Consider the following 13005-nt stretch of genomic DNA (forward strand, 5'->3'; position numbering starts at 1 on the left):
AAATGAAGACCTCTTTGTCATGGGTTGGGATCTTCTGACCATTCCTTGACTTACCCAGTGAGTTTAGAAATTCTGTAATGCTGAACCTCGCAGTATAGGCCAATAAGAAGACTGTGTAACTTGCGCTAAACTAAACTGCTGGGTTACATCGCTGTCATTAACAGTTTTGAAATGTACCTTCTTACATTAATCTGTGCAGATTAAAACCTCCTTTGGACACACTTAAAGGCTCCCATTTACATATGATAAAGGCACTGTCCAAGCACGATTTGAGACGGATTAATGGTATTTCTATTAGTTTAAACATTGTTGTATTTTCTTCACAAACAATATACACATCCCCCAAGTTAAAGTTTAACCTAAAAATGTCAGCAGACACAAAAGTGGTCACTTTTCAAATGCTGTCTGACAGAACTTTGCTATTGCATATGGTGCCTTGCCGTATTACTTTCACTACTCCTACTTCCTCTTTTATGTTTGACCCAGAATGGAAACAATAGCATAAAAGGACTGTGGCCCACCCCACACTGAATCTTAGTCCACAACTGTGAATGAAAGCAGGTGTGAGTCTTGATCTGGGAATGAAAAGACCAGAGTGAAAGGACCTACACAAATCCATCTACTGTTTATTTTAGCAAAGCATATCTTCTCAGACCTGTTAACATGTCAGAGATACTAAGGTACTATTCTTCACGTGTCAGCCTCCATTACACAGACACACTCTTTATATTCTAGATCTGAGGCTTCACGGCCTGTTCATCCTAGGTACGCTAGACTAGAGTGAATACACTACATTATGACAAAAGCCTTTCTTCTTTTAACCCCTTAATTGTAACAAAATGCTGACATACTTTTCATAAAACTATGCTCTTGCTCCCTTTCCAGAAACAAATTCAAAATATCTTGTATTTAAATGTAAAGTAAAACATAAAAATAAATATTTAAATAATATATAACATCCCACATGATGTTTAGGAGAATCTATTACCTAATCACCATCTTTAAAAAAATCACCATGTTTATTAGTTTGAAAAAACACCACATCAGCAGAGTTGAAGATTATATCCTCCAAGATATATTAATTGATACGTACAATCGTTGACTTAATGCACTGAACAGATTTAATTACACAATAACAGCCTATATCATAAGCTACAACTGCTAGTTTTGTAGTGTTAAAAGACAATTCCTTAACTTACAACAGAGTTTTTGATATAATCATCAAATACATGCAATTAAAACAGATGTTGAAGAGCTTACTGCTTCTTAGTCTTTGTTGAACATGAATACTGCCATCTTTTCAAAACTGAAAAAAAAATGCTGGTTAGGCCAAAGACACAAAATGTTTTTTGCAGACAAAATATGCACTTACAGAAATTAAGTGAACTAAATGCTCAGAATACTAGGAATCTCCACTCAAATCCAGAGAAAATATCTGCTTGGCTTCAGAAGTATGAGAGATTAACCAATAACTAACTTCCCACTAAGTTTCAATCCTATGCCAACTGATGAAAACAATGGTATGTTTGTTCCCACATGTCATTATTCTCTTCACTACATCAATGGAAGTTGTTATTGCTTGAAGAGGGGGATGGAATTGGGTGGCAAATACTTTCCAAGTTTTGACAGAGTTCTTCCTCCCAGTCCTCCTCACACTCAGCCACTGATATGAAAGTTTCACTATAGCTTACATCCTCGCATCCTTCCCAGTCCTCCTGATCAGACCTATCTTCATCCTCAACTACCAACATCAAAGCTGAAGCATCACTTGTCAGTTGAATTTGGGAACTCTCCAAAAGCACCTCCTTCAAGCGCTTAAAAGAGCTGCACACTGCTTGTACTTTAGGAGAAGAGAAGAGTTTTGCAAGAGGAATGTAAATGGTATTTCCCTTCCGACAAACGTCATTATCTCCACCTCCATCAATAACGGCCTGTTCCTTGGTGCTGCAGGAATGTAGTGGATTACTGGTGACATGAATAAGTTTAGATTCCTCTTCCTTGAGAGTATCCAGGAAATTTTTCTTAATGCTTTCTGCATGGTAAAGAACTTCATTAAGGAGGACGTTCTGGAAAATGTTCCTATCACATAGACTGGGATACACCACATCATAGAGCTGAAAAAAGAGAAAGTTGATTATTTATATATGTCTCTCTTCCCCTTGTGCTGTCTCACCCTTTCCTCAAAGTATTATCTTTCTAACCTCTTCTTACAAACTGAATACCTACAGAAATGCATGGTGCTAAATATCACTTTGTCTGTCAAGTCTGTCAATAACTAATACTTTTCATGATCACTGTTGTCCAATATAATTATTGTTTTTATTGTGGAAGAAAGATGTTATTAGACAAAGTATGCATAATAATTGTGAATAACTAAACTACCACAGTATTGTTACTCTATATAACAAATACAAAATCATTATCAAGCTGCTTTATTTGTAAAATAGGATGTTTTACAGTAAATGTTTCCTTACTAGTTTATAAGAATGACTGCCTTCATCAGTTTCAGTTCTCTGTAGTCCATTCCTTCTTGAAGACTTCCTGTTGAAAACCCCAATCTGTGTACAAAAGCCTACATTCTTGGTGTTGCGTGGTGTGATTCCAACTCCAGTGAACTCTACCTTGTAACCATACAAATCACAAACAGCCAAAGCCCTGAAAAAAAAAGTGTCTAATTTAGTGTCTAATTAAAAGAGAGAATTATATACATCTCTTCAGTCATTTCATTGGATACAGTGTTTACAGCAAATGGATTACAAACAGTAGTTTTAGAAGCACTGAAGCAATGCCATATTCAACAAAGGACCTGAGTTCTCAAGGTTATTGAAGGTACCAGGTTTTATTCGGATAATAATAAAGACATTTGCTTTATATCCGACTCCTATTATTTTCAAAATGTTAATTTCAAGATATTTAATCTGAAAAAACAGGGCTAAACATGACTTACCAGTTCTGAAACTCCTTTTGGGTCCATTCAAATTTATGATCCTGGTGTCTAAACCCAGTGAGTCCTGGCAGCAGGGGATTGAAGTCTGCATTAGGGGTACTAACAATTACTGCTCCTGGGGACATGTAACCAAACAACACCTCAGAAAACTTCTCTACTTCTTCGGGATGCAGGTGCTCAATCCTATAAAGTAAAAAGAATAAAGGGGATCGTGTTAAAAACTGCACCAGTAGAACCAGATCTTGGCCTTAAAAATCCCCAGGCCAGTGAACAAACTAAGATAGTTCAGTTTGGTCCTCACAGACCCACTGCATATTGGTATTTACAAATGACAAGAAAAAAAGAAATAAGTAAAAAGCCATAATAAGTAAAATAAAAAGCTCGGTTTTGGTTAGCAAAAGTTGTGTAACAAGTATTTAATAGTGCTTTATCTCAAAATACAAGGTTTACATAATATTTCTGTATTCAATCAGATAAGACAATTGAGAACAAAGTTCTGTGAAGCCAAATGGGAATCAGTAACAACAATAACTCAGTAACCATAACAGCAATAACTGATGAGATGCTAAATTAATTTCCTACTCTTTGCATCATTGTATTTTCCAATGCTCGACCAATGTCTTGAAGATCAACGAAAGCATACAAATCTACAACTGAGCATAGAAGCTTGAAAAAACTAAATCACAGCTATGCATTCAGGAAAACAGAACAATAAGCAAAATGAAAAATAAAAACAAATCGATACACTTACAGCTCTATGCATGTCACTAGCTCAAACCCTTTAATGCGGGGCTCCTTTTCAATAACAGACCCTTGGTAGAGCTGTATAGTTAGAGGTCGGTTGTCGGGTTTCAAATATTCACAAGACAGAGGGGCTAACGTATACCTGTGAAATGCAAAAACAAATATTCTCCACAGTTCTTAAAACACAGGAAACTGGTAAGAAAACGAGCAATAAAAAATCTTAACAACAAAGAGTAACCACCTGAAATGGATCATTTAATTTGTTAAAACACAGCTGTGTTCCAAGGATACAAGGATATAATTTGTCCTTGACTGGTTTCAGTGACAGAAGACAGTTTTTGCTTACTTTTTTTCTGTGATGGCAGCACAATCAATATCAACTCCAGCTAACAATTCTATGTCACGACAAAATTTGAGCTTTCTCAAAAGACCACAGCCGGCACACCCCAGGTCTGCCACCTGCGAATAAAAAAAGAACAATAAGTTCAACTATCTTATTTTAAAAAAAAAATATTGTCGTTATACTTCTCCCTTCTTACTAAATAGTACATGTTTGAAAATAAGTAATGACCTGTTCGTGTTAAAACGCACCCATTACCTTTTCCTTAACTGTCAATCATCAGAAACGCAGCACCTTCCAATCCTATAAACAGAAGACTATCATGCATGCCATCACATTTCAAACCCGTTTTTGCTTCACAGATCCTGCATTTCGAGTCAAACCATCTTCGTCAACTCAATAAAGATTTTTTTTTCCCGGATGTGTTTAGGCACAAATAACTAAATATTATTCATATCACTCCATTTAATTATTAAAACAGCACTATGGAAGTTCGATTTGAATTGATCCAGGATATGTAACTAGATTCAAGGAAATACTGTACATTGAAAAGCAATAGACACTCATCAAATGCTTATTGGCACCACTATCCATTTTGTTACGGGTTGACGTCTTTTAATGTATTTCAATACAAAACAGATCATTTTAAAAAACATTTCTTAAGTCGCAAGCTCTAATGGCTGTTTAAAATATCCACATTATCTTACGTTATTCAAATTGCTCGATCCCAAATCAGACCGTCTTGCAAAATGATAAGACTACCTTTTTAGGCTTGTGTTTTTCCACAAAATCGATCACAAACTGGTACCTCTGTATATGAAGTGGAGGACAGAATTTCACCGGGTCCATAATGAATGAACGGATCGAATCGGTATGAATAACTACGCAGAGAGAAACTTTTTTACTGAAATTAAACGGATGTAAAAGAAACGGTTTGTTTTTTTACAATACATCTCCAAAGACCGTTAAATCATTCAGTCACAGTCAACAGAAATGTGATTCTCCAATACTTAAACTTGCACCTAAACTTTTAGTGGCCAAACCTCACAACTTCGACGACAGTGCGCTTAAATCTACAAACATTTATGAAACTGCCGCCATTACGGCTCAAACATACAGGGAATATATATAATGTACATAGCCAACAACAGAAACCACCATGGAGTACGCAACTCTACAGTTTCCTAACTTTGACAAAAAAAGGAATCTTTAAATCCTTGTCCTCTGATCTCATTGGGTTTGGGTTTCTTGCGTGATTTCGTCACGACGTTTTTCCGCTTCTTTCCCGGCAGTTACGGCCATCTTGTTTGACTGGTTGCTGTACCTTCAGAAAGGTTCTGGTTGTGGAAAAAAAGACGAAGCTTGTGTTGTAGACGTAGCCGTTCTATTTTAATTGTATTGTATTAAGTGTTTAATATCTGTAACGTCTAAGTGCTTGTTTTTACGATTTTTAATGGGGTTTTATTGAGAAACAACTCTCGTTTCCTTGAATTAAAAAACCCGTCCGTGGAAGAGAGCCACAATATGGCCAACAACACGGCGTTGGTAGCCGGGAATCCGCAGCCTCAGCAGCAGGCCGTGAACAAACCGGCTGCTTCGGGAAAGCAGGGCAATGTTTTGCCTCTGTGGGGCAACGAGAAAACGATGAATTTGAACCCCATGATCCTAACAAACGTGCTTTCGTCTCCGTATTTCAAAGTGCAACTGTACGAGCTAAAGACCTACCACGAGGTCGTGGACGAGATCTACTTCAAGGTAAGGGACTTTTTTTTTTTGGGTGTCCTAAGAGGAGTGTTGTGCTTCATTGCGTCTTGCACTTGACAAATGGGCTACAATGCACTCTTATCATGCTGTTGATTTGCTCAGGGTCGCAATCGAAAGCACTCTGAAGTCGGATATGCACTCTCTTATGGAGGTGCTTAATAACTGTACACGCGAATTTGTGAGTGTAAAACATTGTTTTTGTTATCAGAATAACAAAAGAGCACTGTTAAATTAGATACAGTGCGGCTGATGCTGGGCTATACTTGAATATGGGGCTTCAGTGAACATTTCTTTAATTTATGGAAATGATTTTATCTTTTTCGTATACCATTTTGATAGTTATGTGAATATGGTGTTTAGACTTATTGCTGAAATAAGTTCCCTTTGATCGATTTATATGTATACCGATTCATTCCTCCAGTGGTGTAACAAGATGAGTTAACCTAGCCTCTCCGTGCTGATAGGCCAAGAAGGGAAAATCCTCATAGCACAAATATACCCTCTTCCTAGACGACAACCATTAAACTATTTCTGAAATGTAAAAAAAAAAGTGCATGTGGTTTGTGAGGTTGTTTGTTCATTTTATCATTTGATTAAAAAAAAAGTTTGTTAGATACCTGTTTAACATCAGGATAAATATGTAAATGGACAAGGTGGCTCCTAAATTCATATATACCCAATGATAAAAGGCATCATGATTTTGAAAATAAATCATGAGTTTGATAAATACTGAACAGGGTATTTCGTTTAGGAGAATGATAATAGATCCTTAGGCCATTTGTGCCCAGTTAAAAACAAGTGCCTTGTCCTGTATTTTTGGTAAGTGATGATTTTACAGTCAGCAGTACAGATGATCATCACACCGGTACAGTACGAGAGGGCGTGTGTGTAATGTGCAAGAGGTGGTGCAGCTCAGTAAGGACTTGTTTTGTGTTTGCGTTAGGTGACACACATAGAACCGTGGGAGAAAGGCAGCCGGAAGACTGCAGGCCAGACTGGCATGTGCGGAGGGGTAAGTAGAAGTACGTGCCTTTTGAATTTCTCTGACTTTTTTTTTTCAGAAGAGTAGCCTGTAAAATAATCCACTTCTGGCTCAGTAAGTCCTGCTGTTCAGGGATGCGCAGTTTGTGTTGCCAGTTTGGTGAGGCACAGTCCTGCTTGGATGTTTCTTTAAAAGCAAACTGTAGCCTTCTGCTAAGTTTCCTGGGTTTTTTTTTTCCCCAGGTTCGAGGGGTTGGAACTGGAGGCATCGTTTCCACAGCTTTTTGTTTGCTGTATAAACTGTTTACACTTAAATTAACCCGCAAGCAAGTTATGGGTCTCATCACCCACACGGATTCTCCATACATCAGAGCCCTTGGCTTTATGTATATAAGGTATGTGCTCGCTCCTTTTGTGAATTGGAATTGAAATGTCAACTTAAATTTGACGGTGCATTATTTTGGTGACGGGGATAAGTGTTTTATGTAAATGCAAGCAAGTAATCTTAAATATTTCCCTTAATCACCAAATAAAACACTTACAACACTTGTTTAAGATGGGTCTAAAGACAGCGCTTTTTGTAAAATGTTTGTAAAATTATTTGTTTTGCAATTTGCAAAGGATATCTTTGCCTTAAGATCCCAAAAGGCTATTATGTGCCACAAATTCTGCAAGGATTTTAAAAGCATTTAAAAGAGTGCAATTTGCTGGATCTGTTGTGTGCTTTTAAAATGGCATTGCTGCGGTATATTTTGTTGTGAAAAGTATCATTTGGATTTTTCCCTTTAAAAAGGTACACACAACCTCCGGCAGACCTTATGGATTGGTTTGATTCATTCCTTGATGATGAGGAGGTATGTCGACAAGGGTAATAATTCTTTTCTTACAAGTATTTGGTATTCATTTTCATTCAGATTATAGTCTTGATATTGATTGCATAGTTTTTTTTTAAATTCATCCTTCGCTTTGTGATGGGTAAGGCTGATTTTCACCTTTGCCTTCATTTGGCTTAATTTTACTTTTTCCTCAACAATTTCTGACTTTGTAATAGTTAATGGGTGATACCATATCACGGTAAGTATAACCAAAGCAAGCCTCATAAAGAACATTTATAAGAGAATCATTTGTTAAGAGCACTTGGCTCCTTTCTTCTGGCTATTTAATGTATTGAAAATGTGTTTGAAGTCAAAACTAGATGAAGGCAAAACAGTTTGTTTTCCCTCTTAAATAATTTAGTCTGCAGCAAGTTGGACGTTTAATAATTATCTGGCAGTCTGTAAGTCATTTCTTCGTAGGTTTTTTTAATATTAACTGTTTAAATGACACTTTAACTTCCTGCCAATTGGCTAACGTCCATGTTTTCTTCTTTAGATCTCCCTTGTGCAGCAGGTGAATTGGAAATTGTATCTCAACACTGTTGGTTTGTGTGTGTGAGTGCAAGCGGCTGTTTTACATTTAGCCTTGTTTTCTATGTAGCTGGTTTAAATATTCCTCTTCCTATGTGCTTGCACTGTAGGTTTGGTCCTGACAATAGCTGACTAACATGTCCTGAACTGTGAGATGACATAGCAAGGAGGAGATATTGCGGTAATGACCCTTTTTAAACACAATGGTCATTGGGTAATGTTTTTTCAGTTGTGCCTCACTGCTTCATGGCAGTTGGTTTGCTATTGTGCCTGTAATCCTAATTCATTTAACTAGTTTTTTTTTAAACAAAAGAAGCCTATGGTGTAAACACAGTCTTGGTGAGGAAGACACTTCTAGACTAGATATTTGTTACAGTTTATGTACAGCTTTAAATTCTATTTAGATTTGAAGACAATCTAGTACAGCAGTATGATTGCCTTAACTGATTAAGCTTGATGAAAACAGAGGTGAACATTGGTATTTTTTGACATCACAAAATCTACAGAAATTGGTAACTGTTAACGGAAGGAAGACAGTGCATTAATAGTTCTCTGTAAAGTGAACATGAATCACTGTACATCACAACGTTTAACATCCAGTGCTTCTTCTATAAATCGCAAAGCTGTGGAGCTTAAGTCTGTATTTGTTTATTACGTGGTGTACCCTTTTTGGTTTGTTTTGATGCTTTTTGTAAATCGTTTCTGAACCAGAAGTTAAATTGTATTTGTTATGCGCAAGCATATAATTGACCCCATGGGTGACATTCTCTTTTTCAGGAGCTTGACGTGAAAGCAGGTGGAGGATGTGTAATGACGATTGGGGAAATGCTGCGCTCTTTCCTAACAAAGCTTGAATGGTTTTCAACATTGTTTCCACGAATTCCAGTCCCAGTTCAAAAGCTGATAGATCAGCAGCTTAAAAGCAGACCAAGGAAAGTTCTGAAAAAAGATGGAAAGGAGGAAGCTGAAGAATCTGACCGACACGCAGATCGCAGACGCTCAAGGTTAGTGGTTTGTGGGGTTTTTTCAGAACTCTAATTTCACCAGCACTGCTGTTTTAATCAAGTTTTCTCAAGGTTGAGCAGAAGTATATGTGAAGTAAATGAAGGATCAAAATGTAGCTATGGTACACAGTTTCCTGTTTATTTTTGTCAAACTGTATTTTGTTCTCAGCTGTAAACATACTGCAAATGTCTTAAATACACACTGAAATTCAAGACATAACTAAATAAATAACTAAATGAATACAAAACATGTTAAAATTAATGCTGTGCTGGTGCTTCCCAGTTCCTCAAGGAACTCCTTAGCACAGAGTAAGCTCTATCTTCAGAAGTTTGATCATGTTACTAGCCGACTGTGACTGGGCTTCCATAAGTGGCGCCACACAATTGGCTGAGTGTAGGATAACTTGGCTGGGACACTCTCATCGACCCCCTGTGGCATTGTGAACCTAAGTCTGATACAGAGCCATTTAGGTTTTTAAGTGATGAAAGAGGCTCAAAAAGGGAGCAGGTTCAGTGGTGCATTCTACACTTCTTTATTCTCCCCCCTGTACCAGACACATAGCTTGGCGCAAGCCAAGATGTGAATAATCTTATAAGCTTTTCCAAATTGGATGGGTATAACCGGAATTGTTGTTGATTCCGTATTGGAAAAAAATATGTATTTTTAAACGGTTCTTTCCGATTTCACTTCAGGACTCCGAGGAGATCTCCCAGCCCTCGCAGATCTCCCAAAAGGTCGAGAAGTCGAAGTCACCACCGTGATGGACACGGATCAACCAGCTTTGACTGGGAGCTGGAGAGGGAGCGGGAACGTCAGAGAAAAGAGAGAGAGGTCAAGGACCGCGACAGGGGAGAAAGGGACCGCAGGCGCTCCCGAAGCCCGGATAGAGCAGCAGAACGCAGACGAAGCAGGAGTAAGGAAAGACGACGGAGCCGCAGCTGGAGTCGGGACCGAAAGAACGACCGGAAAGACAAAGAAAAGGAGAGGGAAAAAGAGAATGAACGAAGCAGGAAGAAAGACCGGGATCTTGAGAAGGAACGCGAAAGGGAGAGGGAAAGATCTAGAGATGCAGAAAAGGCGAAAGACAAGAGAAGCAAGGGAGACATCGAAGAAAAAAAACATAAGGAAGAAAGAGACGAGAAGAAGCACAGGGATGACCGGAAAAACAAAAAGCACAGCAGGAGCAAAAGTAGGGAGCGAAAGCACAGAAGTAGAAGCCGCAGTAAGAACCGCGGCAGCAGGCGCAGCTGCAGTAAAAGCAAGGAGAGGTCTAGCAAACACAGAACGGAAAGATTAAACAAACGTAGCAGAAGTGGTAGCAGGGGAAAGACAGATAGTGATGAAAAGTCAAAGAAAAGAGATCGAAGCCACAGCAAAGAAAGGTCACACAAGCGTAGCAGGAGCAAAGAGCGCTCTCACCGAAAAGAGCACACTGATGGGAAGGACCATTCTAGTAAACACGAACGGAGGAGAAGCCAAAGCCCAGAGCGAGTGGAGAAGCTACAGGGGAGCAGAGCCGAGTCCAGTTAAATTGTTTTTTTTCCCCCGATTTATTTTTATTTGCTTGTTCAAAGAAAATGTATGTCTTTTGCCAAAATCGCATAAGAATACATCTGAAATTCCCCCTTTATTCTTCAAGGTTGCATATATAGATTTGTTACTGTAGGGAAGTGCCTTTGTATCATTTTCTTTGACCATTGTAGCCCCGTACTTGAGTTGTGATACAAAGGTTTTAATTTTTTTAAACTTTTTTTTTCCTGAAATGTTCCAAAATTATTCTGTATATAAATTCTAAGAATGTTTTAATTCCTATGGAGCAACCGCAGTGATAAATTTGTATAAGGCATTGAATTGCCTAAAATTGTGCTGTGTTTCGTTAATTGCTTTCTTGCAATTTTTTCCAATAAAATACTTTTATTAAAAGATTTCAAGCATGTCACATATGTTTAGGGTCTAACAAAACAGGACCAATGGAAATGTACAGCTGATGCAAGTAGACCACTTTTTCATTTTATCATTCCTGTGAAATGGGAAAAGCAACAGACAGTTTGGTTAAGGATGATACCTCGCAGTCCCACGGTTTCATTATGGTTTTGGTTGACTGAGTGAATAGTTTGCCTGCTTCATGTGGGTTTATTTACCAGATAAAAGTCAGGCTAAGTTTGATCAGCTGTTATAAATTGTCCCTTTCTTTCAGGCCCTGCAGTGAACCGTTGTGCACCCTTAAAATCAGGGGAAGAACACCGGTATGCTGTCTGTAATACCTTCTGTTAGCTTGTAATTGTTACTGGGACATGCAACTTATTGGGTGTGCGTTAATAGAAACAGGAATGATACAAAAAATCTTTTTTCAGAATTCATTCATTGAAAGGCATTAGTATAAAAACATGACTATAATGAAATAGTTCACAAAATTAGACAGTTAATAGGATAAAAAATACTCTTATAATATTTGATAAATTACCATTATACTATTTTTATTGAACTATAACTAGATAAACTGTTTAAAACGTTTGTGATTAAGAAACATTGAAAAGAATAATAAAGCAAAATGTATATAGTTGATACAGAAGTACATTTTGTGTTAAGTTCATGTAGGAAGTAATTCAAAATCTAAAATGTCCAGTAATGCATATCTAATTATTACAATTCAATCAAAAGAATATTTCTGGATTCATATTGCTAATTGGGTTGTGAATAAGGGACACATAAATGGACCTTATGGGTAAAGTTCAGATCTGTACAGGTTTTCTGTAAGAATGAAATAGGATATTGAGCATAAGTATAATACATTTCATAATGATCAACAGGTTCACTCTTTAAAACACTGGACTAAATAGGAATTTTGTTTCATTTGTTCTGGATGTTAGAAATGATTGATAAAAAATCACCTGTTTTTTTTAAATCAACAGGTATTTGTAACTTGTAATGTAGTACAGTGATTAAAAAATAACTAGATATTTGGTAATATATTTTAGTTGTAAGAAATATCTTGGAAGAAGAAATTCAAACATCAGGATACATAGTTTTTACAAGAAGTGTACTTTGCACTATAGGGATGAGTCTTTCCCAGTAGGCCAAATGATTTTGATTAGAAATCTAAGTTTTAAATGCCTGTTGTTACAAAAACTTTTTCAGAATATTGGCTGCTCCTGTTGGAGTTCTTTGCTGCTACTATTACACTGTATCGTGTCAAAGGCTGGAGGCCCGAAACAATTGAGACTGTGCCATTGACAGACATCACCAGTGGTTTGAAAGGATGTGTTTCTGTGTCTTCCTTGACAATCAGTACATAGTAAGTAGAGTCTTCAACTGCAGTCCATTCCACATGCAGAGAGTCTCTGGTCACATTAACAATGTGAAGATCAGGAGTTAATAATGGCTCTGAAATGGAAACAGCAAATCTTAGATTACATAGCCAGTGTACTCATTTGACATTATTAAGTGATGGAAAAGCTCTAATATGCCTTCTAGAGTGTAAGGCTCAAATATAATCAAACATTTGATTTTATCCAGATATTGCTTATATCCTTCATGTAAGGGGTATAGGGACAACACATGGAAAGTAATCAATATTGTGTTACCTGAAATTTGAATTCTGCTACGAAAGCTCTAGATAAAAGGAGACTCGGATTGAAATCTTTGCTCCATTGTACATCTGCCATTATCTTGTTAGAATTATTAAGGATGACTTAAAAAAATAGAACTTTGTACCTTTTCCAAATTAAACATACTGGAGAGGGAAAAAATGTTTTGAAACAGCCTAAATTTCAGGCAGGTTCAAATCAGGATAATGATCTGATTTGATCACATACAAT

The 13005-nt window shown here is 37.3% G+C and overlaps 3 protein-coding genes across 4 annotated transcripts in view; 1 reads left to right on the top strand and 2 right to left on the bottom strand.

The window, feature by feature from the left end:
- Nucleotides 1-1000: 1000 nt before the first annotated feature.
- henmt1 (HEN methyltransferase 1) lies at nucleotides 1001-5264 on the bottom strand. 2 transcript variants are annotated; one of them, XM_006634961.3, is made up of 6 exons: nucleotides 4794-5264; nucleotides 4038-4150; nucleotides 3699-3833; nucleotides 2948-3130; nucleotides 2475-2655; nucleotides 1001-2114 (listed from the first exon to the last, which is right to left on the bottom strand). In XM_006634961.3, exons 1-6 carry the CDS (start codon nucleotides 4878-4880, stop codon nucleotides 1560-1562), a joined length of 1254 nt encoding a protein of 417 aa, XP_006635024.2. In that variant the 5' UTR covers nucleotides 4881-5264; the 3' UTR covers nucleotides 1001-1559. The 2 variants fall into 2 exon arrangements, with proteins under 2 accessions (XP_006635024.2, XP_015211038.2); XM_015355552.2 differs by lacking the exons at nucleotides 4038-4150; nucleotides 4794-5264 and adding an exon at nucleotides 3933-4027.
- A 24-nt stretch (nucleotides 5265-5288) lies between these two features.
- On the top strand, nucleotides 5289-11112 carry prpf38b (pre-mRNA processing factor 38B). The gene is made up of 6 exons (XM_006634960.3): nucleotides 5289-5786; nucleotides 6739-6807; nucleotides 7020-7171; nucleotides 7570-7630; nucleotides 8960-9186; nucleotides 9880-11112. The coding sequence occupies exons 1-6, from the start codon at nucleotides 5556-5558 to the stop codon at nucleotides 10715-10717; spliced, it is 1578 nt and encodes a 525-aa protein (XP_006635023.1). The 5' UTR covers nucleotides 5289-5555; the 3' UTR covers nucleotides 10718-11112.
- Nucleotides 11107-13005, bottom strand: part of LOC102685057 (uncharacterized) — a 42417-nt gene continuing 40518 nt past the window's right edge. Inside the window, exon 55 of the mRNA XM_015355551.2 lies at nucleotides 11107-12571. Within this exon, the coding sequence (XP_015211037.2) occupies nucleotides 12294-12571 (278 nt within the window). The 3' untranslated portion in view covers nucleotides 11107-12293. The remainder of the gene's footprint in view (nucleotides 12572-13005) is intronic.

This window comes from Lepisosteus oculatus, chromosome 9 (assembly GCF_040954835.1).
Source record: "Lepisosteus oculatus isolate fLepOcu1 chromosome 9, fLepOcu1.hap2, whole genome shotgun sequence".
Lineage (NCBI taxonomy): Eukaryota > Metazoa > Chordata > Actinopteri > Semionotiformes > Lepisosteidae > Lepisosteus > Lepisosteus oculatus.

Bases quoted from the DNA above. Each gene is read 5' to 3' on its own strand.
- henmt1 (XM_006634961.3), bottom strand. From the start codon at position 4,880: ATGGACCCGGTGAAATTCTGTCCTCCACTTCATATACAGAGGTACCAG. The intron at 3,834-4,037 runs GTAAGCAAAAAC...TGCATTTCACAG, and splicing joins GCTGCCATCACAGAAAAAAA to GTATACGTTAGCCCCTCTGT. The intron at 3,131-3,698 runs GTAAGTGTATCG...TTTACTTTATAG, and splicing joins CTAGTGACATGCATAGAGCT to GATTGAGCACCTGCATCCCG.
- prpf38b (XM_006634960.3), top strand. From the start codon at position 5,556: ATGGCCAACAACACGGCGTTGGTAGCCGGGAATCCGCAGCCTCAGCAG. The intron at 6,808-7,019 runs GTAAGTAGAAGT...TTTTTTCCCCAG, and splicing joins AGACTGGCATGTGCGGAGGG to GTTCGAGGGGTTGGAACTGG. The intron at 7,631-8,959 runs GTATGTCGACAA...TCTCTTTTTCAG, and splicing joins CATTCCTTGATGATGAGGAG to GAGCTTGACGTGAAAGCAGG.